We start from the raw sequence: 25,453 nt of genomic DNA, 5'->3' as shown, positions 1-25,453 counted from the left end.
GCAGGCACAAATCTACTTCCATTGAGCCAGGCAGGTATTGTTCCCTTTCTCTGCCCGAAACTCAATAAATCAAAGCTATCAACAGTTGGTTCAAATAGAGTCTCACTCCTTCCTTTCTGTTCCTTTATATTCTGTGCATCTGGTATTATTCCAAATTCTAAAATGGTTGTTGTGAGGATTAAATCACTGTCCTTGCTTATCCAAAGACAGGGACCCAGTAAGATAATATGTTTGAATAGATACAAACTTAAGACTTAAAATTGAACCACTAAACATCTAATTGCATAGGCAGAGGCACTATCTTTGATAGCTACAGCAGAAATATCTTACAAATAGGGAACAATCTGAACATCACAAAAATGAATAGAAAAATCAGAATTTTAAATAAAAATATAAAATAAACCCTTAGCATTAATCCTCATATGTCCTTAGAATTATAAGATCAGAGGGGCTTCAACTGATACTATTTGTGCTGGACATTTCACCTCTCTGGATGTCTGTTCCTTTTTTAGGAAAGGAAAGCACTGCCTCCAAAGTCCCTTATATCTCTGATAGTCTGTGTCTCTCAATGTTGTTCTTTCAGCTATGGACATTTAAGCAAATGGGATGTTTTAAGCCTATCTTAAAATCAACCAAGACTATTTTCTGAACATCATCAACATGTCCAAAACTAAGCCAGATACCAGGATGGATTCTAAATTATTGGTATAAGAGTCATTATCTGTCCTCAAGAATTTATAGTCAAATTAAGGAACCTATATTCAAATTACATAGTCATAAGGCATCACACAAATATTTGCTAGGTCATATGGCACTGATTCCTTGACCTTTGTCAAGGAGAATTGGTGTAATCAGAGGTAGCTTCAAGGGGAATGGAAGACTTCAGGTTGGACTTCAGTTAAGGAGGGGAAGAATTTTAATCAGTGGAAGAAAAGACACAGGACAAAGAATACAAAATCCACATTCCTTCTCCAATTTTAGTTCTGACTTTCAGACCTCAAACAAATCATCTGTCATCTTCATCCCTCAATGAATCCATTATCTATAAGGCATTGTGCATTGCTTAAATAATGGGGAAGATTTTCCAATTTAAACAAGAGGGAAAGATAGCTTTAAAATCAAACAAGAGGCAGCTCAAAAATAAAAAAAACCCAAGCTTACATTATGTTGGTATTATAAAACAAATGAAATCTGTTCTCTTAAGAAAATTTTTAAGACTTGCTTTTGTTCTTTCAATATTTCTCAAAAACAAACTCAGCATAAAACTTCAATTAAATATGTGTAATTTTTTAGTGAGAAAAAAAATTTACATTAAATTTTCAGAAACTTGTTCCATCCTTCTCACATTTGAAACCATAGTTGTCTTTTGGCACTAAAAACAGTATTTCATTTGACAGCTGTGGAAATAGCCCAAGCCATTCACAGCTGGTTTATGATAGAGCACTGAATTTATCTAGCAAAAACACAACATGTGTATCTACTTCCTTTTGTCCTGTGTATTCTAAATCTCTGCCAAATGCAGAAGAAAGCACAGATGGACAGGACATCCTCAAATTATTTGGTTTGCTTTATGTCATCCCAGAGAGAAATCTAGTACCTGATTTAGTTAGAATTCAATTAAACACTTGACACACCTAGGGAAGCCAGATCTGGGACTAAAAGGCCAGCCTTCCTCATCTCCACTTGGTCTTCTTCATTAGGCAAGCCTGGAAGGGCTGAAGCCTTTGCCTTAAGAGAAATCCAGAAAACCTGCATTCCACGATTCACCTACCTCCAGTATAGCTAACTTTTGGTTTGAGAGAAAGTAATCGAGTTAAGGATAAAAACACACACCGTATCTTAAGAATTCTAAAAGGATAAAGTACTTCAAAGTTTATGTACCTAAAATGATAGACTGAATTTCAAGTTGCGATGGCATTTCAATGATTTTGTCCATTTCAATACAATTTATAATGCATGTTTTATATATATTAAGTCACTGTACATCCATTCCAAGTAAAAACTACATAGGATCCAGCAGCATATTTGGAAATAATGCTAGCATATTTGGATATTAGCTTTTTTTGTGGTGACCAACGGCTTAATCTCTTTAAGGCTATTATCTCATCTGTGAAAGTAATATTGTGATATATGCATGACTATGGTGAGGATTTAAAGAGTCAAGGAATATGAAGCCCTGAGTACAGTGCCTGGCTTTCACTGAAATCATAGCTGCTACTATTTGGTTGTTTTGTTTTGTTTTACTATTACACGGTGAATTAGGTAGGCACAAACTTGCCATCTTGGACCTTATAATCTAGTAGAAGCTGTAGACAGACTAAGACCCATGGCAATTAAACAGTAATAATGATGATGATAAGGATAAGGATATTGCAACTACTATTACTAATAGCAGCTAATACTTATTTAGAATTTACTATGATCAAAACATTACTGTAAGCACTTGCAATGTTTAGCTCATTAATCAAGCCTTATAACAACCATGTGAATAAGAGATTAGAGCCACAATGGCTACAGAAGTATGAGGAAAGACCGCTACACCCTATCTTGGATGGTCAGGAAAATATCTTCTTGGGATTGATATTATTAACCAGATAAAATGAAGCGAGAATGTGGGATTGGATTGGTGAGCAAATGGAATAGCATACATGATTATTAAGAGATGAGAAGGCACATGGCATGATCAAAGAACTGAAATAAGTTCTGCTCAAGCAATGTATATGTGAAGTATATAAGCAATCTATAAATCCAAATATTAGGCAAAGTAGTTACCAGAATGATACGTAAAGAGAGGCATTCTTAGGGAAGGCAGAGTTGTATAAGAGCAGCATGAGGGTAGCTGGTTGGCTAGTAACTGCCAAAAAAGCCCACCTGTCAGCAGCAGCCTGTACTGAGGGATCCTCTGAACCGGCTTGAGGAGGTAGTGCTTGAGAGCCAGGTTAGCACAGCGTGGGCTCATCTAGAAGGAAAAGTTATCCAAAGTGAACACAGTGTTTTCTAAAAAGAAAGGAAACCAGATGCAAGTGCCAGGAAGCCAAACTTTAAACAGCCAGCAACCCTTCCAGGGGATTCAGAGGTGGAGCCCTTTTATTTTAAGGCACAGTTGTTAGGCTAACAGAGTAGAAACTAGCCAGATTTGCCTAGTCCACCCTTCTTTTGTAGGTAGGTCTCTGAATTCACAGATTCATTGGAGAAACTTGTTCCCAGTCCTCTCAGATTGTGCTGGCCCATTTTCTAGGCCAGCTAGAACCAGGCAGTTCATCAGCTTCCACTTAGAAGAGCAGTTGGCAATATATTCATAAATACAAACAAACCCCAATGGGCCAAGAAAGAAATGCACTGCCACCAATATAAGGCAGTAGAAATAAGACCACTGGAAGTTGGATTCAAACAATAACCAGAGCCTTATGGACAATATATGCAAATAAAAACAGGCTAGGGGTGGGGGTTGGGGAGAGAATTGTGGAAATTACCAACAACCCTAACCCAACAAGCCTTGCTTGCTTAACATCCCTTCGCCAACATGCCTGAAGGGTGTAAAAAAATCTTTCTCAGATGAATGCTATAAATGACAGTCCCCAAATCATAGTGGATATAGGGACATTTGGTTCTGAATCCATTTTGACTTGACCACAAGGACATTTTGACCCTGCCTTTAAAACTCTTTTCCTTAGTATGTACAATAGACACCACTGCCGATTCCTGAGCCTCACCCCCATTCTCCAACCCAGAGGTTTGCTGTAAAATGGTATCAAAATGGCCAGTTGAAAATGGGGCCACAATAAAATGTCCTGCACTTTTTACACAGTTCACATGGTCAGGTCAGAATAATTAAGAAATTATAATGATAATGCCTGTTAAGAAAGCATCTTTCAGGTAAGCAATACAAACCGAGATTGCTAACTCTACCATCTTACATCTTCTGCTGCTGCTGCTAAGGCAACAGAACAACTTGCTGGACACTGATGAAAATCTAGGTCAATTATCAAATGCATAGCTAGATCACACTATTTTTTAACAGCCTAAAGATACTAGAGAGGAAAAGAAGAAAAAAAATAAGACTGTAAGTAGTTTTTAAGTTTAATTATGTCTACTTTACAAATTAGAAATTAGCAGTATTCTAATACTTCTAAATCTTTTCATTTCTAGTTTTGTGTGATTAGAATTCACTGACCTTTAAGTTTCAAAGCAGAAAAATAAGCACTAAAATCTATAGTAACCAAAAATTTACCCAAAATTGGGGATTAAAATTTTATGGTGACCAGCTAAAAACTAATTAAAAATTTTTTATATCATTTTATCCCTAATCAAATCAGGCTTGCATCCTCATAGTTTTGAGTCAAAACACAAAGCTTTGACACACACTATCAACATGTTATCAATTTTTCTTAACTTTGACACTAAAAATGGATTATTTATTTATTTAAAGGGAGATCTAAGTTCTATTTCCCTTGCATTATTTTATTTCAGTTGTTAGAAGAATAAAAGGAAAGGTTGAGTTAAAAAATAAGAAATGTTCAATATTTCATGGTAGTGTATACCTCAAATTCTCTAACAACAGTAGCGAAACCTGGGTTTTTCTTGCATTGCTCATCCAGCAAAGCTATATTCTTATCAAATTCTTTGATATATGTGGAATACATTTTTAGATACGGTCCCTTCTTTAAAAAGATATCAGCAATTCTTTGTTGTTCAGTCCTAAGGATAGACAAGAAATACACGAAAACATAAAAAGAGAATCAGTAATTTATGTAAAACATATCCACCTATGGCAGAGTCCTGTGGTTCTTTATCTCTTCCTGTGCAACATTTCCTAAAACCTGTCACCACTTCCGTTACCACCATCATCTCTTGCCTGGACTACTATGAAAGCCTTCTGCCTCATCTCCCTGATTCCTTTCTTGCTCTCTACATTTCATTCTTCATACAAAGAGTCTTGAAAATGTAAATCATATCATGTGATTCCCAATGGCTTCCTGTTGCACTTAGCATAAAAACAAACTCCCTACTTTGTCTTACCAAGCCCCACAGGTCCTGCTGCTGCCTACCTTTCTGACCCATCTCACACTTATCTCCCTCTTTCTCATTACTCTCCAACTGGACTTCTTTATAGTCTATTTTAAAAAAAAATTTATTGTGATAACACATATATAACATAAAATCGTCTACTTTAACCATTTCTAAGTATACAATTCAGTGGCATTAATCACATTTGCAAGTTGTGTGCACCTAACCACCATCCATTACCAAAACTTTTCATCCCCAACAGAGTTTCACCTCAAACAGGAAATCCATACCTATTTAGAAATAACTCCCCTTTCCTCTTTTGCCATCCCCCCAGCCCCTGGTAACCTTTAGGCTACTTTCTGTCCCTATGAAACTGCCCATCCTAGTGCCTATATGAAATAAGTGGAGGCATACAATATTTGTTTTTTTTGTGTGTCTGGCTTATTTCACTTAGGAAAATGATTTCAAAGTTCATCCATGCTGTAGCATGTATCAGCACTTCATGCCTTTATTTTTGCTCTATTTTCTTTTAACATACACAGTTCATTCCCACTGTATAGTTTTTTACTAATGGTTCTATTTTTTTTTACTAACGGTTCCACTGTTTTTTTTTACTAATGGTTCCAAATACAGAACCCTGGCTGGCTCCTTCTTTTCATTCAGGTGTCAGTTTAAATGCTCCACCTTCTTAGAAGGCCATCCTTGGCCATCCATTTCACTAACTATCACATCATTCTATTTTAATTCTCTGCAGATCAGAGATTGCTTCAATCTGGTATTTTTCTTGTCAATTTTTCTGGTTCTCCCTCCATTAAAATGTCACGATGAGTGCAAAGGCCTTGCGCGTCTTCTGCACTGCTATATTCCTACCATATTAGAACACTAGACAAAACAGATATTCAAAAGCTTGCTGAATGTACAAACGAAATATCAATTGTTATTAAAAACCAAAGAAAAATGTGACTTCAGAAAATCTACTAAAACCAAAGAATATGTCTTGACTCAAAGACATCAATTTAGTCTATTCCCTAGGGATGCTTTTAACACAGAACATCTATAGATCTAAATTAGAGGGAAATTTTACCATAAGCAAAGAATACATTTAAGCCTCTTCCTAACACTTGCTTACATAAATATGCACGTCTTTTCAAGCCAATTCAGATACATTTTTAAGATGTTAATTTTTATAAGAAAATGACTATGTATGAGACAGCAAAACTTTTTACAATTACATTTTATTTCTACAGGGACTTTTAAAAACTATTTTTAAATCAATCCTCAGTCTTTAACTTTATACTATTTCATACTTTGGCTGCAGCTAAATATTAATTGTTTATCTAGCATATTTTCCCCACATGCAGATGCATGACCTTTTCAAAACAAGCAGAGGTATTTTCTGGATTACATTTAAAGAAAGCTTAAAGGGAAATTTTGATCACTGAAGTGGGTGTTTTGTTATTCTAATCATTTTAGGTCCCCTATAGAGTTCAACAATAAATTCAATTCCCTTGGACCAAACTTTTTTCATATTTACACTAATGTCACCAAAGCTTCTGTTTTCTTTCTATCACCCAATGGAAATGCTTCTAATAACCTCCTTGGTATTTCTTTCTTGTTCTGAAATCTCCTGTTTCTACAGTTATTCCAAACCCATGTAAATTTGCCTTTCCATAACAACAAGCAATCCCTCCTGTATTTCAAAGGATGACCTCTTTTCAAAAATGCCAAGGGAGTTTCTTGACCTCAAGCTCCAGATATGATAAACTTCTCAATGTGAATATATCAAGTATCTTCCCTCAATCTCAAAAATTATGATTATCAAATGACATATAAAAACTTAAATTGGCTGAAGAGTGGGTACTTCCAAGGCAGCAATAACGAAGTTTCTAAAATTATACTCTTGAGTTCGGGTGCCAAGGTTGTTAATTTTGGACATCACAATAATCCATCTATAGGCAACAGCCAAGAAAATTCAACTAAATGAAAGGAACAACACCTCTTTGTTGCACACAGGGTCTTTACAGCTTGATCTAAACATGGAAACTCTGGAAAAGCTCATCAGTCCATTTTTACCAGTTCAACATTCTTTCTTCCAGTTCCTTCAGGAGATCCCGGTTGAGTTCATACAGCTGAGGCAAGTAATACAGGATCTGATTTAGGATCCGGTCCTCAATCACTGGTTTTCCAAGTTGCCTGGAAGCATGTGCTACTGCATTCCGGAAATCCTATTATAGTCCAGGAGAGGAAAAACAACATACACACACATATAACTTGATAAAAAGCTTCTGTTTCCAAATACCCTCTTCCCTAAAGCAATATAAATTGCAGAACTGTACTTATGAAGAATTAGGAATTGAAAGTGGCCACTTCCTCCTCCCCCAACTCACCTAGATAAGAAATTCATTTATTTTAAAAATCCCTGGAAGATCTTAGCTAATTTTATTCTGGATTTAAGAGCACCTTTGTCCACTCCCAGTAAGAATTTCCCAACATTCTGGATCCTTCTCGGTTAAATGGGCATATAATAGTTTCTATTTCATTGGGTTGTTATGAACCTTCAATTAGATATTGCACATAAAGCTTTTTGCAATGTGTTTGGCACACAGAATCAAGAAAACTCCTCCCCTCCTTCTAGACAACACCCTAAACAATCCACCAGGATTTCCACCTCTCAAATTAAAAATTTTCCTGTCATATACTTTTTTTTCACCCACTCGCTTGTTGCCCACCCCCTACCCCATGAAAATCTTCCTAAATTTTATTGGCACTGAAATAGAACATAAGCGGAACATAAACCCCTCCAAAAACAATTTTTAAAAAATACACATACGCACACTCACATCTGAATATAAAATCTAACCTTTCTTCCTAGCCTCCCTGGGTATGAGTAACTGCTCCTAAGGTAGCTAGGTTTTCCTACAAATTCCAGGTTTGAATTTAGCTAATATAAGGCATATCACCAATAGAGTGTCACTATAATTCACATCAATGCACACAAGACTCTTCAAGTTTAGGCAGGGAGGAAAGGTGGGTGACAGCAAGGCCAGTGGACTATTGGCTAGGGCTAGGGGACCTGCATGGAGGGACAGGACAGCCCCTTGGAGACTGAGCCCTGGGGAGAACACAGACAAAACAGAAAAACCAAATACTAACTATTTAAGAATGGCTTGTACGACCTTAAGCAAAAGAGGATATCACTAACACCGAAAGCTTCCCACATTAATATTTCTGGCAAAAACATCATTTTATAATGCAGTATATACTTCCCAAGTGTGAGAGAGGTAAGGGGGAATGAGGCCAAAATGATCTGGTCCCAAGACTCATATCTTCTAATGGTGTCTTAGTAAGAAAGGTAGAATGCAGTATTTTGTTAGATATCACTTGTGCTAGTTTGGATATAACATGTCCCACCAAAAGCCATATTCTTTGATGCAATCTTGTGGGGGCAGATGTATTAGTTTTGATTAGATTGGAATCCTTTGAGTGTTTCCATGGAGATGTGACTCAATCAACTGTGAGTGAACCATCTGACTGGATAATTTCCATGGAGGTGTTAGCCTGCCCATTCAAGGTGGGTGTTAATTGGATCACTGGAGTCCTATAAAGGAATTTATAGAGAGAAAGACCTCAGAGCAACTGAGAGTGACATCTTGAAGAGGAGCTATAGCTAAGAGAGGATAAAAGGCCCCAAGAGCAACATTTTGGGGAACACCATTTTGAAATGCCACCTGGGAGCAAGCAGACACCAGCTATGTGCCTTCCGAGCTAAGAGAGGTTTTCCGAATGCCAGTGGCCATTCTTCTGTGAAGGTACCTGTTCTAGTTTGCTAATGCTGCCAGAATGCAAAACACCAGAAATGGATTGGCTTTTATAAAAGGGGGTTTATTTGGTTACATGGTTACAGTCTTAAGGCCACAAAGTGTCCAAGGTAATGCATCAACAATCGACTACCTTCACTGGAGGATAGCCAATGGTGTCCGGAGAACCTCCGTTAGCTGTGAAGGCACATGGCTGGCGTCTACTCCAGAGTTCTGGTTTCAAAATGGCTTTCTCCCAGGTCATTCCTCTCTAGGCTTCAGCTTCTCTCCAACATGTCACTCTCAGTTGCTCTTGAGTTGTTTGTCCTCTCTCAGCTTCTCCAGAGCAAAAGTCTGCTTTCAAAGGCTGTCTCCAAAATGTCTCTGTAAGCAGAAGCTCCTCTCTCAGTTCCAGTGCCTTCTTCAAAGTGTCCCTCTTGGCCGTAGCTCTTCTTCAGAAGTTCACTCTAAGCTGCAATGAGTTCCTTCTGTTACGTCAGCTCATTTATATGGCTCTAGTGATCAACTTAGACCCACCCTGAATGGGTGGAGCAACACCTCCATGGCAATTATCCAATCAGAGTCATCATCCACAGCTGGGTGGAGCACATTCCAAAGAAACACTCAAAGAATTACAATCTAATCAACACTGATAGGTCCACCCACACAAGATTACATCAAAGATAATGGCATTTGGGGACATAATACATTCAAACTGGCACAGCACCCAATTGCTGATGCCTTACCCCGGACACTTTATGGCCTTCAGACCGTAACTCTGTAACCAAATAAACCCCCTTTATAAAAGTCTATCGATTTCTGGTGTTTTGCAAAACAGTAGCGCCAGCAAATCGGAACACCACTGGATTATATACTACTGGTAAAAAGAAAAAGCACACACATGAGACAGAGTAGAAGAGGAGGCTGCTGCTGGGCTGAGGGCCAGGGTTTGGGGGTGTGAAAGGAAGGGACCAGGCCAGAGCCCCCAGCAGCTCTCTGGTTTACAGCTCCAAGGCACAGCACAACTGGTGGCAATGCCTGGGTTGGAAGTTTGTCAAACAGAAGCAGGGCCCAGTCATCACCTTGCAGGGGGGTGACTGGAAAGGGCTACTGGGTATCTGAGGGGGTCGAACAAACTGTGGGATCAGGGCCAAGGGCTTCTCTTACCACACTCAGCTTCCTTCCACCTACCTACCAATTAAGTCAACTGGTATCCTGTTCTAGGACTCACCATACCAAGGGCTGATGGCACTGAAGCAGTATCTCTGCTGGGGGAAGTGGCCTGGGACCACAGGCAGAGAAAATACTGAAGCCAGGTGTGTACTTCCTCCAATTTGGCAAGGGCCCTAGATAGGACTGGCTGGGCTTTTTGGTACCCTACTCTACAGTTCAAGTGGGAGAGGCTTTGCGGATTGGAGGAGGGGCAGATGCACAGAAGGGAAGCACCAGCCCAGGGACCTAGAATAATAAGTAACGGATGCCTCTGCCCATGGAGCTCACTTTAGACAGCCCTGGGCTCCTACAAGACACTGGGGCAGGGTCTTCTACCCAGCCTTGCCTGAATAGAAGGACCAAAGATCTTCTGGGATGTTAGGAAAGCTTCATGAAGGCACCATCTCCCCCACCCCATCCTAGGGAGAAACCAAGTGTCTGAACTCAGGGAAGACTTACTGGGACTGAGTTTGTAACAGGCCCAATCTAGGAGATAGAAATAGGAATAAATAAATATCTCTTTACCCTCCAATCATTACAAAGCCGAAAAAGCTCTAGGTCAGTTGACACCCTAGAGCACACAGCCAGGGCCCCATCTTCTTCCCTAACTCTGCGATACTCCAACTCCCCAAGTCACAGGACTAAAGAGCAAGGCAGTGGTGGGGCAGGGGAAGGGGTCTTAGCTTCAACCTACTCCACCCATGACTCCCTCGGGACAACAGTAAGGGTGGGGGTGTTTCCCAAATCAAGTGGAAAATGCCTGTAAGCTGAGAAAGTGGTTTTTCCTAGCAGAAGAGATTAAAAGGGACAGAGAGGGGAAGGGGGGGGGGCGTCCCACTGGCACCACAGCAGGCCATTTCTCGGCCCAGGGAAGTCACCTACTGTTTTTATAAGATTATTTATGCCATGTTTTAAGACAGATCAACACAATCACACCCTAGCACTTGAGAGGACTTAGAAAAGGAGGAATAAGAGGTCATTATTTGCCTAGATTTCACTATCCCATGAGGGTGGGGCTAAAAATATAAAGAAAACAATAGTGGAATCTGTCCTATAGTTCACAGGATTCAAAAACAAAGATTTATTCTTTCCTAGAAACAACAGCTTTAATTAAAACCCAAAAGCAAAGGTGTGGTTAGAGGAAAGCTCAACAGAGAATTCATCTTTCTTTATCTTTATGGTAAGACACTTTCCCTTCAGGGATTCCCTGGGCAAATGAAATACCCAAAAAGGTATACTGATTAATCTCCTGGTCAGTTCAACACCTGCCCCCAATGGATATACATTGACGAAGACTATTTCTTATGTTTCTTCTGTTGTCTGAAGTACAAAAACCTCATATATAATTTAAAAGTATATGTAAGGATTCCTTTTCTGATGTATGGCTTTTGTAGATAAGTCAATCCTCTTATGTTTAACAAATGCTAAAAACAAAAACAAAAACCTTCACTTGGGCTACAGTACCTGGGTAACTTTACTGAATAAACTTTATTGGCCAAAAGTCATATTAGCCCAAAGGAACCAACTATGTTACAATTACCTTACCCCCAAAACTAAAGAACTAACTTGTAACTAAATATATAAATAAATTAAGAATTTGTAACTTTTTATAAGCACCAATTCAGAAAGCCACACAAAACATCTTCAGAAACCAACTGGATATTGGCCAAATTCCACCTCCCAACAGCTTGCTACTATCAGCACTCACATCTAATAAAGGAAAATAGTGCTACTTAGCACAGTTGAAAGTTAGTAGATTTTTCTGCCATCAGATAGAGGTATAAAATACATACATATAGACTATGTTTACATAATACAAAGAATTTTCTCAATTGTAAATGTATTCAAAGCACAAGAGTTAAACATCTTTTATAGCAATTTTTTAAAATCAGTTTAGTGATTAATATAATTTAGAAACAAGAGCTACTCGCTCACTAAAGCAGTAAGTACTGCCCTTTCTTCTGGTAAAATAAGTGATGAATATGTCCCGTGGCAGCAGGACAACATCCTACTTGGAAGGTATTTCTTCAGCCATGACATGACAGTAGATGTCAGCTGCTAAATAACTTAAGGACCCTGTTTGACATAGCTTTTGCCAGACTCTGCATTCCATATATCTGCCACCATTGCCAAAAAGGAAACTTGTTTATTTAAGATGCATTGAACAGAGAACAGCCAAATTTAAGCTGGGCCAGCCAGTGAAATAGCCACTTCTAACTGGAGGAGGCCTCTGTCACAAACCAGGAAGAAACTCATCTTTTTCATTACTACTGGATGGTTACAAGTAGCTCTGGCTGAACTAATGTCCCATGATTTCTATTTTTTTTCTTTTTAATTCTGAGTAACACTTCAGATTAAAATAGAAAATTAATAATTAAAAGTACAAAGTAGAACATTTAATAAAGATTATGAGAATATAGTTTATATCCAACTATCTATTAAAAACTACTTCTAGAGCCCAGAAGGTTTTATATTCAAAGCAAACATTACTAGAGACATCACTTCTTTTCCTGGTGCCTTTTTAAAAATATACATATAAGGGGACCTTTTCCTCCAGGCAGATGTAACTCATGCCAATAGCCCCACTCGCAATCAACGGCCTCTACAACCTCAGCAGCTCTGAGAACCAGTCTCAGTCCCTTACCTCTCAGGCCACCGTCCCCTGAAAGCAATGTGTCATGGCCTCAGTGCCAGATGCAATTATTCATATAGGAACCTCATACAGAATCTTTAACTTCTCAGCTCTTCATGAATCTCAGCCAGTTCTAGAACTGGTGCCGCTTGAAGGAAAAAAACATCTTTTTTTATAAAAAGGATGATTGCAACATATGTCTGATTATTTTTCTAAATGTTAACAGCCAGGATAATTTGGTAAAGTGTGATGACACTTAAGGGCCAGAGGCAAAGCTATTTTTGTGCAGAATCTAAATGCACCAACACCTCCTTGACCATGTCAGTGAGAGATGCAAGACAGCAGGATTACCATGTCAGAAATTAGATCCAGATTATACTTTTTCACACTGGAAAAGCTGGGGAATTAAAATAATGGGGCGGTGGTGGTTAGCATGTGATAATGCTAGGCAAGCTACAGAGTTTATTGGTACCAACTGCACACACTTCAGTCTATTTTTTTTTTTTAACATAAAACCCACCAAAGAGTCTGTATATAAAACCGAACCACCTACACTTTAGTTTCTGGTCACAAGTAACTAAATGTTTGTACTATTTGGCATTTTTAGAAATAGAAATGGACTCTGAAATATAAAGTCTATCATAATATTATTCTTAATTCCCAGAAAACATAAAAATAAGAACTAGATCAACTTTAAAAAGCACTCAGTTCCTTTGAGACCTTAACATTCTAGTCTTGCCAGCTCTGATCACTTGTGCAAGACCTAAGGAAACGTCAATGCAAATATAGTATGAACATCTAAGGCAGTGAAGCACAAAACAGATGGCTTTGTTCATTGGATCAGGCTTTACATCTTCAGTGCCAAAGAGGAGTATGTGACTTAATTACCAGCTGTCCCGACTGTGCTTCTGACCCTAGGGCATTACTTAACCACTATCATGACACCATTAACTACAAAGGCCAAAGGGACATATGGACACTGCTCTGCAGGACTCCCTGCCTTCATGAAGAACATTAAGAATTTTTTCATATTAAGTGAAAGCAAAGCAGCTGCTGAGGTCAAAGAGCTATGATAAATATGCAGAAATGAGTGTGAAACTACAAAATAAAAGTCCTCACATTAACAATTTGAATGTTTTAAAATGGGAATATCTGCCCAATGAAACTATTACCTCTATTTGTTGCATATGATATCATGCATAAAAACCAGTGCCAAAACAGTACAAAACATGACTTCCCCAAGCTCCTTTGATAATGTTAATAAGTCATCATCATGGCATATCCCAAGTGACCAATCTCTAGTTTCATTCTAAAAGGTGAAAAACTCTAGAATTTCCCTGGTTTCCTGAGCAATCAGAAGAATTCTGAAGAAAAGTTAATATGCCCAAAGGGACACTACATAAAGCATAGCAGAAATTTCAAGCAACCATTTTTGAACAATTTCTAAACAATCTCTAAAAGGAAGGACTCAGATAGACCAGAGTTCCAAGTCTGGCTTTGCTATTTAGTATTGGGTTACTTTTGACAGTTAGCTTACTTTATTCATCTAAAAACCAGAAACAACATCCACTTGATAGGGTTGTTATGAAGATTAAAATAGATCATTGATGTAATGCGATTAGCATGCTGCAAGGCATGTAGAGAGTGCTTTATAGAAGGCTATTTATTTCATTAGGGCAGACTTGGTTAGTTTAAATGATCACATGAAGATCATTTAAGAGCTGCAAGTCCTTGGAAGCTTGCAAAAGAACTTTGAAGCAGAGGCATATAAGGAGAAGGAAACAACAGACCTCAGCAGGAAGACAGAGGCATTCTGAACAATGACTTCATTCTGTGAAGGGGAGTCCCCACCTGAAGAAAGCTGCTCAAAAGGCTCAGTAGCTATGTCAACAGAAGTTAAAGGAGGACTCTTTACAACTGAAGAATAAATGATAATTAAATGTTCACAAGACTCAAAAGACAAGGTGTATTCTGTAGAACAGAATGAAGTGATTTTAATTATGGGAAGAACATGAGAACTGGAGCCTTCTATGAGAGTAGCCTTTCATAATGCATTTTCTAAAATAAAGATATATTCTATTTGCCAAAAGACATGTGGATGTCCAGGAATCCTTGCCTCTAGTTCTACAGATTTTATTGAGAAAGAGTCTCTCAAATTTTCAAAGAAATATATGCTCCAGCCTAAAGAAATCAGTGGAGCAAAGAGGCTTTATCACCAGTATTACCAGCATTACCATGTTTGTCCAAAAGATTCCTTTCAAAATACAAAAAGATGAACCAACAAAGAAAAAAAAACACATGATATTTGGAAATTTATAAAATACTTTTTCAGAGATCTTTATTAAATTCATCACTCATTAAAAAGCAATTAAGATATCAAAAAACCCACTATATCATTTCTGCTTACTTCTATTAGATGCCTAAGGTGTTTTATCTTTAAAATGTGCATTTACACACAATACAATAGCAATCTCTGGATTGAACAAATTTTGCCAAACCAAGTATTATTGATTAGTTTTTTATCATCCATTCAACAGATATTAAGTGAGATACACAAGAGAGAACTTTATATTGAAGACATTTATATTTATGATATAAACTATATATTATAGCATTTATTATATTAAACGTATATATTTAATATTTATAATATCTATATCCCTTTTAACCTGCAGTTAAAACTAAGTAAGTGCTTACAATTTATTTTGCATTATCTCATTTAATCACACCAAGTTTTTGATGATAATTATTGTTATTATTACTACTATTTCAATTTTCCAGAAGAAGAAACCAAGGCTTGATTAATTTGTCACAGGGCACATGGTTAGTGGATAGAACAGACAGAATTTTTAAATACTAATTAACCACATTCATTTATTCAACAGATATTTATTGAATGCTTACCATCCAACAGAAACTATGGTCTCCAGAGACATATGATCCCTGCCGTCGCTTTGCTTACATTTTAACAGAGGAGACCAAAATATGAGTAAATATGTCAATTATACTAAATGCCAAGAAGAAAACAAACAAGGGGAAATTAAAGAGAGTGGAACGGTCAAAGAAGACCTCTTTGAGTAGGTGACCTTTAAACCCAGATCAGAAGGAAAAAGAAAGAACCAGGTATGAGCAAAATGAAGGAAGAAAGAACATTCCAGAAAATCACATTGGCAAAAACTCTGAGCAAAAATAACCTTGGCACTGAACTAAGAATCAAACAGAGGCCAGAGCAGTCAGAATAGAGTCAATCAGTGGGAGAACGCCTCTCTCTAATGTCTCATCTCTTTTCCAGAGGCCAAAATCATATAGCATCTTTAAAGCAGGGGGACCATAATTTATTGTCCAAGACAGATCACTTTTTACAGTGAAAGGGAACTTCATTAATAATATCATGCTAAGACAATGACCAGGACCATCAAAAGCGACTGGGATGCATGGTCACTCTACTTAGAGGCCTTGGTAAATAGCTTGGATTTTATTTTTAATGTAGTGAGAATTGTTAAAAGGTTTTAAGTAGGGGAGTGAAATGATCCATTTTATATTTTAAGAAAAATCACTCTCAAAATTGTATAAGGAATGAACTGGAAGCGGGGGGTAACAATGGAAACAGGGAGCATTTAGGAGGCTGTTGCAGCAGTCTCAGTAAGAGATGATGGCATTCTGGACTACGCCGGTGGCAGTAAAGAGGGAGTAGAAACAGCAGGTTTGCTAACTGATGGACTGTAGAGGTGAGAGGAAAGAAGAAGGAATCCTAGTTTTCTGGCTTTGGCAGCTATGTGGATGGTATTATCACTTACTAAAAGAAGGAAGACTGACTTTAAGAATCTCCTTTCTCTTTGGACTCAACAGGGTATCAATTTAGAGACAATGTGCACATTGGACCTTTTGTTTATCCAGTTCAAAGTCCAGGAGCTCATGAGAGCCACTGAAGAGAATGCGCCAAATAAAACATTAATTGTAAAGTCCTGCCATTGCCACTGAGGGTCCAGTGCTTTCTCACCAATATCAGGTAGATGGATCAAAGCCCTCAGCTGAAAAGGCTGCTGCTTAGAATCCTAAGTATATTTTAAAATGTGCTGTATCCCATTCAAGCCTACTTCTTATGAATGTAATAACTGCTTAAATGATAAAAATTCATTAGTTAAATTTAGATTGAAAACATTTTCCTACAAGCTATTTCAGCTACTTATTTACCAAATTCTAAATAAAGAAATATTAGTGAGCCATAGTGGCATATAATTTTTTTTAAATATGACTACCATATTGAGCAGTGCAGATTTTGAATTTTTTCATCACTTCAGAAACTTCTATTAGACAGTGCTGTTCTAGAGTCTCTAATATAGAAAACTATTCATGAGAAATCACGTATTACTAAAATAATAGCTTCTCCCAAGCCACCTGGACGTCTGGTTGATTTCCAAAAAATAAATAAATAAACAAAAAACAAACAAACAAACAAACAAACAAATAAATAAATAAAACAAAAAACCTGGATTATCTAAATCTTGTCAATTTAGACATTTAAAATGTTATATTCTATCATAAACACAAAAATCAATTCATTTAGATGAATTCAGATAGCAGCAGTGCTCAGTATTAAAGCTATCCAGTGCTATCTCTGTGGAATACTTTCAGAAGATGATTAAATACGAGCTTTAGTAGGGTGGTAGGGAAGAGGAGTGAACAAGAGTCTCCTGGTGACAAGCTCCTCCTGGTCATGGCTCACAGACTGGTTAATGTACTTCTATTAAGATGCCCACTAGAGTTGGGTTCTACTGAGTTGACATTTGTACAAACAAGACAAGAGGCTTTGAAAATGTAAAAGTCAAAACAGTTTGAGAATGATTCACTCTGTTCAGCAGTAGTTGGGAAGAGGATGAGGCTATCTATCAGATTATTAGATCTAAGATGACATGGGGAATGCCTTGGTCTGACTGACTGTTCATTAGTGTTTATAATTTGTGGGGAAAAAAAATAGTGGTATGAACAGAACATATATTTTTAAATAATCAAATAAAGTGGTAAAACTTTTGTCTCCTTACCTATTAGATTCAAAACTTACTTTAAAATAAATTTTAGTACAGGAAAACAAAGGCCTTTGAAAGGGCCATAATCATATAACATCTACTGCACCTTCTAACAGTATAAGGAAAGTCAATTTGAGAACCTGCTGTATACTGAGCAATACTGGGTACTTTCATATACTTTACTCCATTGATTCTCATACTGAAAATGTAAGTATTATTATCCCCACTTTACAAACGAGAAAAGCAGATCCAAAAGGTTAAACTATTTCTTGAAATTCATATGGCTGGTAAAAAACAGAATCCACTAAACCAGTGCTTCTCAAAGTGTGGTCCATGGACTGGTATTGATCTGCAACTTGTTTTTGGTCTGTGAAGAGATTAGTTGGAAAGTAAGAACAAGGATCAGAAACCTTTATATCAATTTCACATGACCATGACATTTTTACTGTATTTTACAAAGCACTGGAAATTAAATAGTCTACCACGGCTTGGATATTAAAACAAAACAAAATAAAATCCAGTCCCACACCATAACAATTTGAGAAGCACTGAACTAGACTATCAACGTCATGAAGGCAGGGACTCTGTTTTACTCATAGATGCACCCTCAACAAATGTGTTCCATGCAAGATTTACTGAAATAGTAAAAACTGAGTTTCAAGTTCAATCTTTCTGACTTCAAAGTCCATTTTTTTTTTTGCCTCTTAGAGCTTAGCAATTAGCTTGGAGATGCTTAAAATATCCTTTCTATTTAAACATGTCAATTAGAAAATGTATCAAATATGTACAATTTACTACTCCTAGAGATATGTACTGAGTTTTCCATAAAATAGCAGCTCAGCTTTTTTTTCTTCCAGTTGTTTATATAATAGGGATGTGCAGGGTACAGCAGCAAAGGCATATGGAATGTATTTTGAAAAGTATCTAAATAAGTATTTGCCTAAAATGCAACAAACTAAATGATTTCAAAACTCTACTTTTCATTAAGTTATTTTAAATGACCTAAATTCTGGGGGGCCAAATATTGTGCTGTAACGTTTTTTTTAATTCATTAAAAAGAAAATTTACCAAAATAGTCAAGAGTTATGTGAGAAGCTATTCATGGGAAATAATTTTTAAAACAAATTAACACTTTTTAGAAAATCTTTCCAACGCTAGAGATTTTTCACATAGGAATTAGGCCTCCATGTTTCCACTGGTCCAAGCATAAGCACATGGGAATCACAGGATAAATGTGAATCACCCATAAGTATAACTCACTTTTCATGTTCATATGTATCTATGAAGAGGAAAACTGAAAATAATGATATTCTTTGCAGAGCCATAAATAGGTGTTTATTTTGTGAATCTACCATTTCTCAGCAATTAAGTTTGATGATGTTAATAATTACACCATGTAAGTGATTTCTCACTTCAATTTCTTCATTGTTTCATCTACTTTATCCTTTCTTTTGCTAAATCTTAATCCCTTGCCAAACTATAATTGGAGTAAAATATAACAGTAAAAGCTCTTTTAACTGCCAGTGCTTACAGAAACTTGTGAAAACTTGCAGGTACAAAAGAGTGCATGAGGAAAGGGAACAGATCATCTTTGTTTAGGAACAGGTCCATTCAAGTTCACAGCTATAAGAACTGAAAATAGAATGTTAAAAAGTTAGTTATGACAAGCAACAAAAGAAAAAAATAGATAAATGGGACCTCCTCAAAACTGAATACTTTTCTGCATCAAAGGACTCTGTCTAAAAGGTAAAAAGGCAGCCTAAAAAGAGGGAGAAAAATTTGGAAACCACATATCTGATAAGGATTTGATATCCAGAATATATAAAGAAATCCTACAACTCAACAATAAAAAAACACACACCCCAATTAAAAATGGGCAAACAACTTGAACAGACATTTCTCCAAAGAGGAAATACAAATGGCTAAAAAGCACATAAAAAAACACTCAACATCACTAGCTATCAGCGAAATGCAAATCAAAACCACAATGAGATATCACTTCACACCTACAAGAATGTCCACTACTAAACAATAGACAACTACAAGTGTTGGAGAGGATTTGGAGACATAGCAACACATTCATTGTTGAAGGGAATGTAAAATGGTACAGCCGCTGAGGAAGACAGTTTGGCAGTTCCTCAGAAAGGTAAGTATAGAACTGCCACATGGCCTGGCAATCCCACTACTAGGTATATACTCAGAAGAACTGAAAGCAGGGATGTGAACAGACACTTGCACACCAATGTTCATAATTCACAATTGCCAAAAGAGGAAAGCAACCCAAGTGTTCATCAACTGATGAATGGATAAATATAATGTCGTATACACATATGATGGAATATTATTCGGCAGTAAGAAGTAATGAAGTCTTGAAGTATGTGACAACATGGAGGAACCTTGATGACATTATGTTGCGTGAAATAAGCCAGACACAAAAGTACAAACATTATATGATCTTACGAATATGAGCTAATTATAATATGTAAACTCATAGAGTTAAACTCTAGAATATAGGTTACCAGGAGACAGAATGAGGGTAGAGAATGGGGAACGGATGCTTAATGTGTGCAGAATTTTTACTAGATTGAATTTAATATTTTGAAATGTATAGAAGTGATGGTAGCACATTACAGTGAGTAAAATTAACAGCAACAAATTATGTGTGTGATTGTGATTGAAAGGCAAAGTTTAGAGTCGTGCATGTCACTAGAAGGAAAGCTAGAGAATAAAACATGGGACTGTATAACACAGTGTGATGGATGATGACTGTGATTATTAGCACAAATATAAAAATGTTGTCTCATGAACCAGAACAAACGTACATCACTATTACAAGTAATAATAGAGTGGTAAATGGGAAAAAATGCCCCAATATTGTGAACTATGGACTAGAGTTAAAGGTGGTATTTTAATATTCTTTCATAAACAGTAACAAATGTACTAAACACATGCTAAGGGTCAATAATGGGAGGGAGAGGAGTAAAGGATATGGGATTTTTTTTTTTTTAGCAATGAAAATGTTGTAAAATTGATTGTGGTGATGAATACACAAATATGTGATGATACTGTAAACCACTGATTGTACACTTTGAATGGATTGTATGGTACGTGTCTATATCTCAATAAAACTGCTTTAAAAAGTTAGTTATAAAAAGGTCCATTTTTAAGTTTCAGCTTCTAGGGGCTCATTCAGATAGCAGGAGAATGGTTTTGAACAATGATTGTACCATTTTTCATACATTGCTAGTGCAAAACCTACTAATACCAGACATCTTCTGCAAATGGTCAAGAACAAATATTATCATTTCATAAACTCTTTATTATGAAAATAGAAAGTCTGAGGACTTTGGAAATACAGATATAAACCCTACAGTTTTCAGAAACATCTGGGTATACCTACAGACTTAAGATATGCACATTTTAAAAAAATTCTAAATTTAAAAATTTGTGAATTTAAAAATACATGCATGTGCAAGGTATTTATTTAAGCTAGTTACACTGAAAATTTTTTGGAGTAGGAAAAGATACAAAAGGGATACTAGCAGATACTTACAATATGCAAAAGTTTTAACACATCCACAAACCTGTAAAAAACAGTAATGAAAGAAATGTTTTAAATGAGCCAATAGGAAAAATTAATCTTGTGAACTGTAAACTAGATACTTACACTTTCTCTGAACTCATGATCTCCCTGGCAATATGATGGACTTTACTTTTCATTCCAGTATCTTCATCCTGTGAATAAACATACATTAAGAAAGTATGAGCTCATAAAATGATAATGAAGATCAGCTTTGAAGCAGTGATTCACAAGCTCTAACTCTGAAACTTGTAAATTTCCATTAGCACACATTCCATACTGTATAACATCTCAAGTGGCAGACAGGGACTATTAGATGTGGGATAAATCATAATGTAGGAGCTGAGAGTAGTCAGTAATCCTCATGATTATCAGCACTGGATTGACAAACTACCCTGAGTAGCCCCAAAGACTCGCTGGACCAAAGCTGTCAGTGGTTCAAAACTGAAAAGCCACACTCTGCAGGGAAAACGAAACCTACAGATATCACATGAGCATCCATTGGGTGCAAAGAGGCAATTTCAGAATTATTAGTAAATACCCAACAGGAAGGTGGAAGAGAACTTCCCTTGAATAAAGCCATTCTAAGTCTAACTTTAGTGCAGTCTGAAAAGGGCTCTTTTCAGTCTCTACCAAGCACAAATCTATTTTAGAAATAGGTTGTTCTGTGCTGCCCTGGAAACAACTGGATGAGGCAACATCACAATAAGCATAAAAAGTGACCATGCCATGCAAGTAATCAGTCATCAATGAAATGACTCAGGAAAAAAATTAATGGAAAAGACTTCTCTCTGAAACAGTCTTCTTTTGTAAAGTGAAATCATGGATGATACTATCAGGTCTGCTTTCCTGAACATCATCTTGCTGGGTTAAGGTGATGTTCTTTATTTGGAAAAAAAATTTTTTTTACCTGATTTCAGAATTTCAGCATCAAAACCAAGGTATAAAAATAGATGCAGGTTCCAGTCATCAAGACAGAATGAGCTGCTCCAGAGCTCTGTTCCCCCACAGAAACTTTAAGCAACAAACAAAAGCTGGCAGAACCATCTTTCTCAAAGCCCCAGAAAACAGCTAAAGTATTGCAGTAATAGAGCAAGTGCATAATCAAGAAAAAGGCAACTTAAAAACAGAAGGATCATGTGGCACACGTGCATCCTCTCCTCCATCCCCTCACTGACTAGGCTAGATGTGGAATTAGCCTGTGTTCCCACTGTAGGCCCCTGGTCCTGTTCCAGAGGGAACAAAGAAACCCCACATGCACCTGAATGTCTATGCCAATCTACCTGGTGGTAGCCTAAAGGACTGAAACAGGCTCACTGTTCCAGAACTTGCCCTGCATGTAGGAGTGACTCACTAGAACATTAAAAATGCAGCTGCCTGAGACAAAGCTTTGCTGGCTGTGGGACATATAGTAGAAAGCCTGGAACCACAAGGAAACACTTTCCTAGTGAAAGGGGGGCATTCGGACACATGTAAACAGAGGAAATCCTAGGACCATAAGCATGCTCAGGACAAGATGCATGTGCAGAAAAGACTTGGGAGGACCCTAAGCTTGTGCCTCAAGCTCTTCTCTAAACTTATCATTAGGACAGCTAAAGCTCTGAAGCAGAGCACTCGCACAGGGCCATCTGCAACAACTGAGAAAGGTGGTTTCTTTTTCTTTTTCTTTTTTGTTAGCTTCTGGCATTCAAGGAAATCTTTCTCATAACCCTAACTGGTATAAGCTTAAGGAACAAATGCCTCAGTGTCTAAATTTCAGAGCTAACACTTAATAATATCAAAATGTCCAGGATGTAACAAAAAATTACAAAACATACAAGGAAATGAGAAATGATGGTTCATGTGAAGGAGCAGGATAAAGAATTAGAAACCATCAACAAGGAAGACCAGAGCTTGGACATACCAGACAAAGACTTTAAATGCTAAATATAATATTTCAAAGAATATGTAACGGTACTTCAAAAAGTATATAATACTTCAAAGAGCTAATGGAAAATATGGATAAAGAACTAAAAGAAATCAGGAAAATGAAAGAACAAAGAGAATGCCAATAAAGGACAGAAATCATGAAAAGAAATCAAACACAGCAGAAGACCACAGTAACAGAAATTAAAAATTTCCTAGAGGGGTTTTTGGTGGATTGGAGCTGTCTGTATTCCAGGAAAGAAAAGGCTTTTAAAGTTAATCCATTCCTGTGGGTGTGGACCCATTGTAAGTAGGAACTTTTGATGTGGTTACTTCAGTTAAGGTGTGACCCACCTCACTCTGAATGGGTCTTAATCCTCTTACTGAAGATCTTTATTAGGGAATGAAATTCAGACAAAGAGAGAAAAAGACGGGGAAGCAATAAGCTGAAGTCAATTAAATCCAGAAGAGAAGGGAGATACCAGGAGACACTGTCATGTGTCTTGCCAAGTGACAGAGAAGCCAAGTATTGACAGCAGCCAGTCTTCAGGAAGAAAACATCACCTTGATTTGGACATTTTCACAGCTTCAAAACTGTGAGCTAATAAATTCCCTTTATTTAAGCCAACCCATTTCATGGTATTTGCTTGGAGCAGCCTAGGAAACTAAAATAGAGTTCAATAGCAGATTGGCATTGGCAAAAGAAAGAATCAGTAAACTTGAAGATAATACAATTGAAATTATTCAGTCTGAGGGGTAGAAAGTAAAAAAGAATGAAGAAAAGTTAACAGATCCTGAGGAATCTATGAGACACCATCACGCATACCAATACCTGCATTGTGAGAGTCCGAGAAGAAGAGAGAAGGGAGCAGAAAGAATATGTGAAGAAACAATGGCTAAAAACTTCCCCAATTTTACAAAAGACATGAATAAATGTATCTAAGACACTCAATGAACTCCAGATAGGATAAAGCCAAAGAGATCTACACTGAGACAAATCATTAACTGTTGAATGCCAAAGGCAGAGAATTCTAAAGTTGCAAGAGAGAAGTTATATACAAGACAGCCTCAATAAAACTAAGTGTTGCTTTCTCACTAAAAAACATGGAGGCAAAGGAGCAGTAGGATGATATAAAGTGCCAAAAGAAAAAACTGCCAACCAGACTTCTACATCTGGCAAATCTGTCTTTCAAAAATCAGGAAGAGATTAAGAATTCCCAGATAAACAAAAGATGAGGATATTAGTCACCACTAGACTACAAGAAATGCTAAAGGGAGTTCTACAGGTTGAAAGGGAAGGACAATAGAAAATAGCTCGAAGTTGCATGAAGAAACAAAGATCTCCAGCAAAAGTAATGACATGGATAAATATAAATGCCAATAATATTGTATTTTTGGTTTGTAATCCCACTTTTTACTTCCTACGGGATCTAAAAGGCAACTATATAAAATGTATTTATAAATCAATGGTTTAGAACTCAATGTATAAATATGTAATTTGGGACATAAACTATATAAAGGTGGGGGGACAGAGGGGTATAGGAACATAGTTTGTGTATACTATTGAAGTTAAGTTGGTATCAAATCAAACAACATTGTTATAGATTTAGGACATTAAATTTAAACTCCACAGTAGGAGCAAAGAAAATATCTGAAAAATATATGTAGAAGGAAATGAGAAGGGACTAGAAAATGGTACAATATGAAAATAAATAAATAAGGCAGTCATGGAAGAATTGAGGGACAAAAAAGGTATAAGACTTATGAAAAACAAATAGCAAAGTCACAGAAGAAAATCCTGCATTATAGTAGTTGCTTTAAGTGTAAATGACTTAAACTCTCCAGTCAAAAGGCAGAGATGGGCAGAATGGATTAAAAAGCATGACCCAATTATATGCTGTTTACAAGAGACTAACCATAAATTCAAAGGCACAAGTAGATTGAAAGTGAGAGGAAGGAAAAAAATATTCCATGCAAATAGTAACCAAAGGGAGCTGGGGTGGCTATACTAATATAATTAAAATAGCTATTACAAGCAACAAAGGACACTAAAAACTGATAAAGGAGCCAATTCCCCCAGAAAATATGACAATTATAAATATATATGCACCTAAGAGTAGAACCCGAAAATATATGAAACAAATATTAACAGATTTGAAGGGAGAAATACATGGCTCTACGTTAATAGTAGGAGACTTCAATAGATGGATAGAACATCTGGACAGATTGGTGAAGAAACAGAAGACTTGAAAGAGAGACTTGAATGATACAATAAACCAACTAGACCTAACAG

General features: G+C 36.9%; 1 protein-coding gene across 2 annotated transcripts in view; it reads right to left on the bottom strand.

The window, feature by feature from the left end:
• FGD6 (FYVE, RhoGEF and PH domain containing 6) overlaps nt 1-25,453 on the bottom strand; it is a 140,603-nt gene that overhangs the window by 50,682 nt on the left and 64,468 nt on the right. For both annotated transcript variants that reach the window (XM_037846275.1, XM_037846276.1), the window contains exons 4-8: nt 21,343-21,410; nt 21,229-21,259; nt 7,081-7,232; nt 4,542-4,698; nt 2,872-2,959 (exon numbers count right to left, since the gene is read on the bottom strand). In XM_037846275.1, the coding sequence (XP_037702203.1) occupies nt 2,872-2,959; nt 4,542-4,698; nt 7,081-7,232; nt 21,229-21,259; nt 21,343-21,410 (496 nt within the window). The remainder of the gene's footprint in view (nt 1-2,871; nt 2,960-4,541; nt 4,699-7,080; nt 7,233-21,228; nt 21,260-21,342; nt 21,411-25,453) is intronic.

This window comes from Choloepus didactylus, chromosome 8 (assembly GCF_015220235.1).
Source record: "Choloepus didactylus isolate mChoDid1 chromosome 8, mChoDid1.pri, whole genome shotgun sequence".
NCBI lineage: Eukaryota > Metazoa > Chordata > Mammalia > Pilosa > Megalonychidae > Choloepus > Choloepus didactylus.
Note: the sequence above shows the minus strand (reverse complement) of the source record. Positions and strands in the feature narration are given on the sequence as shown.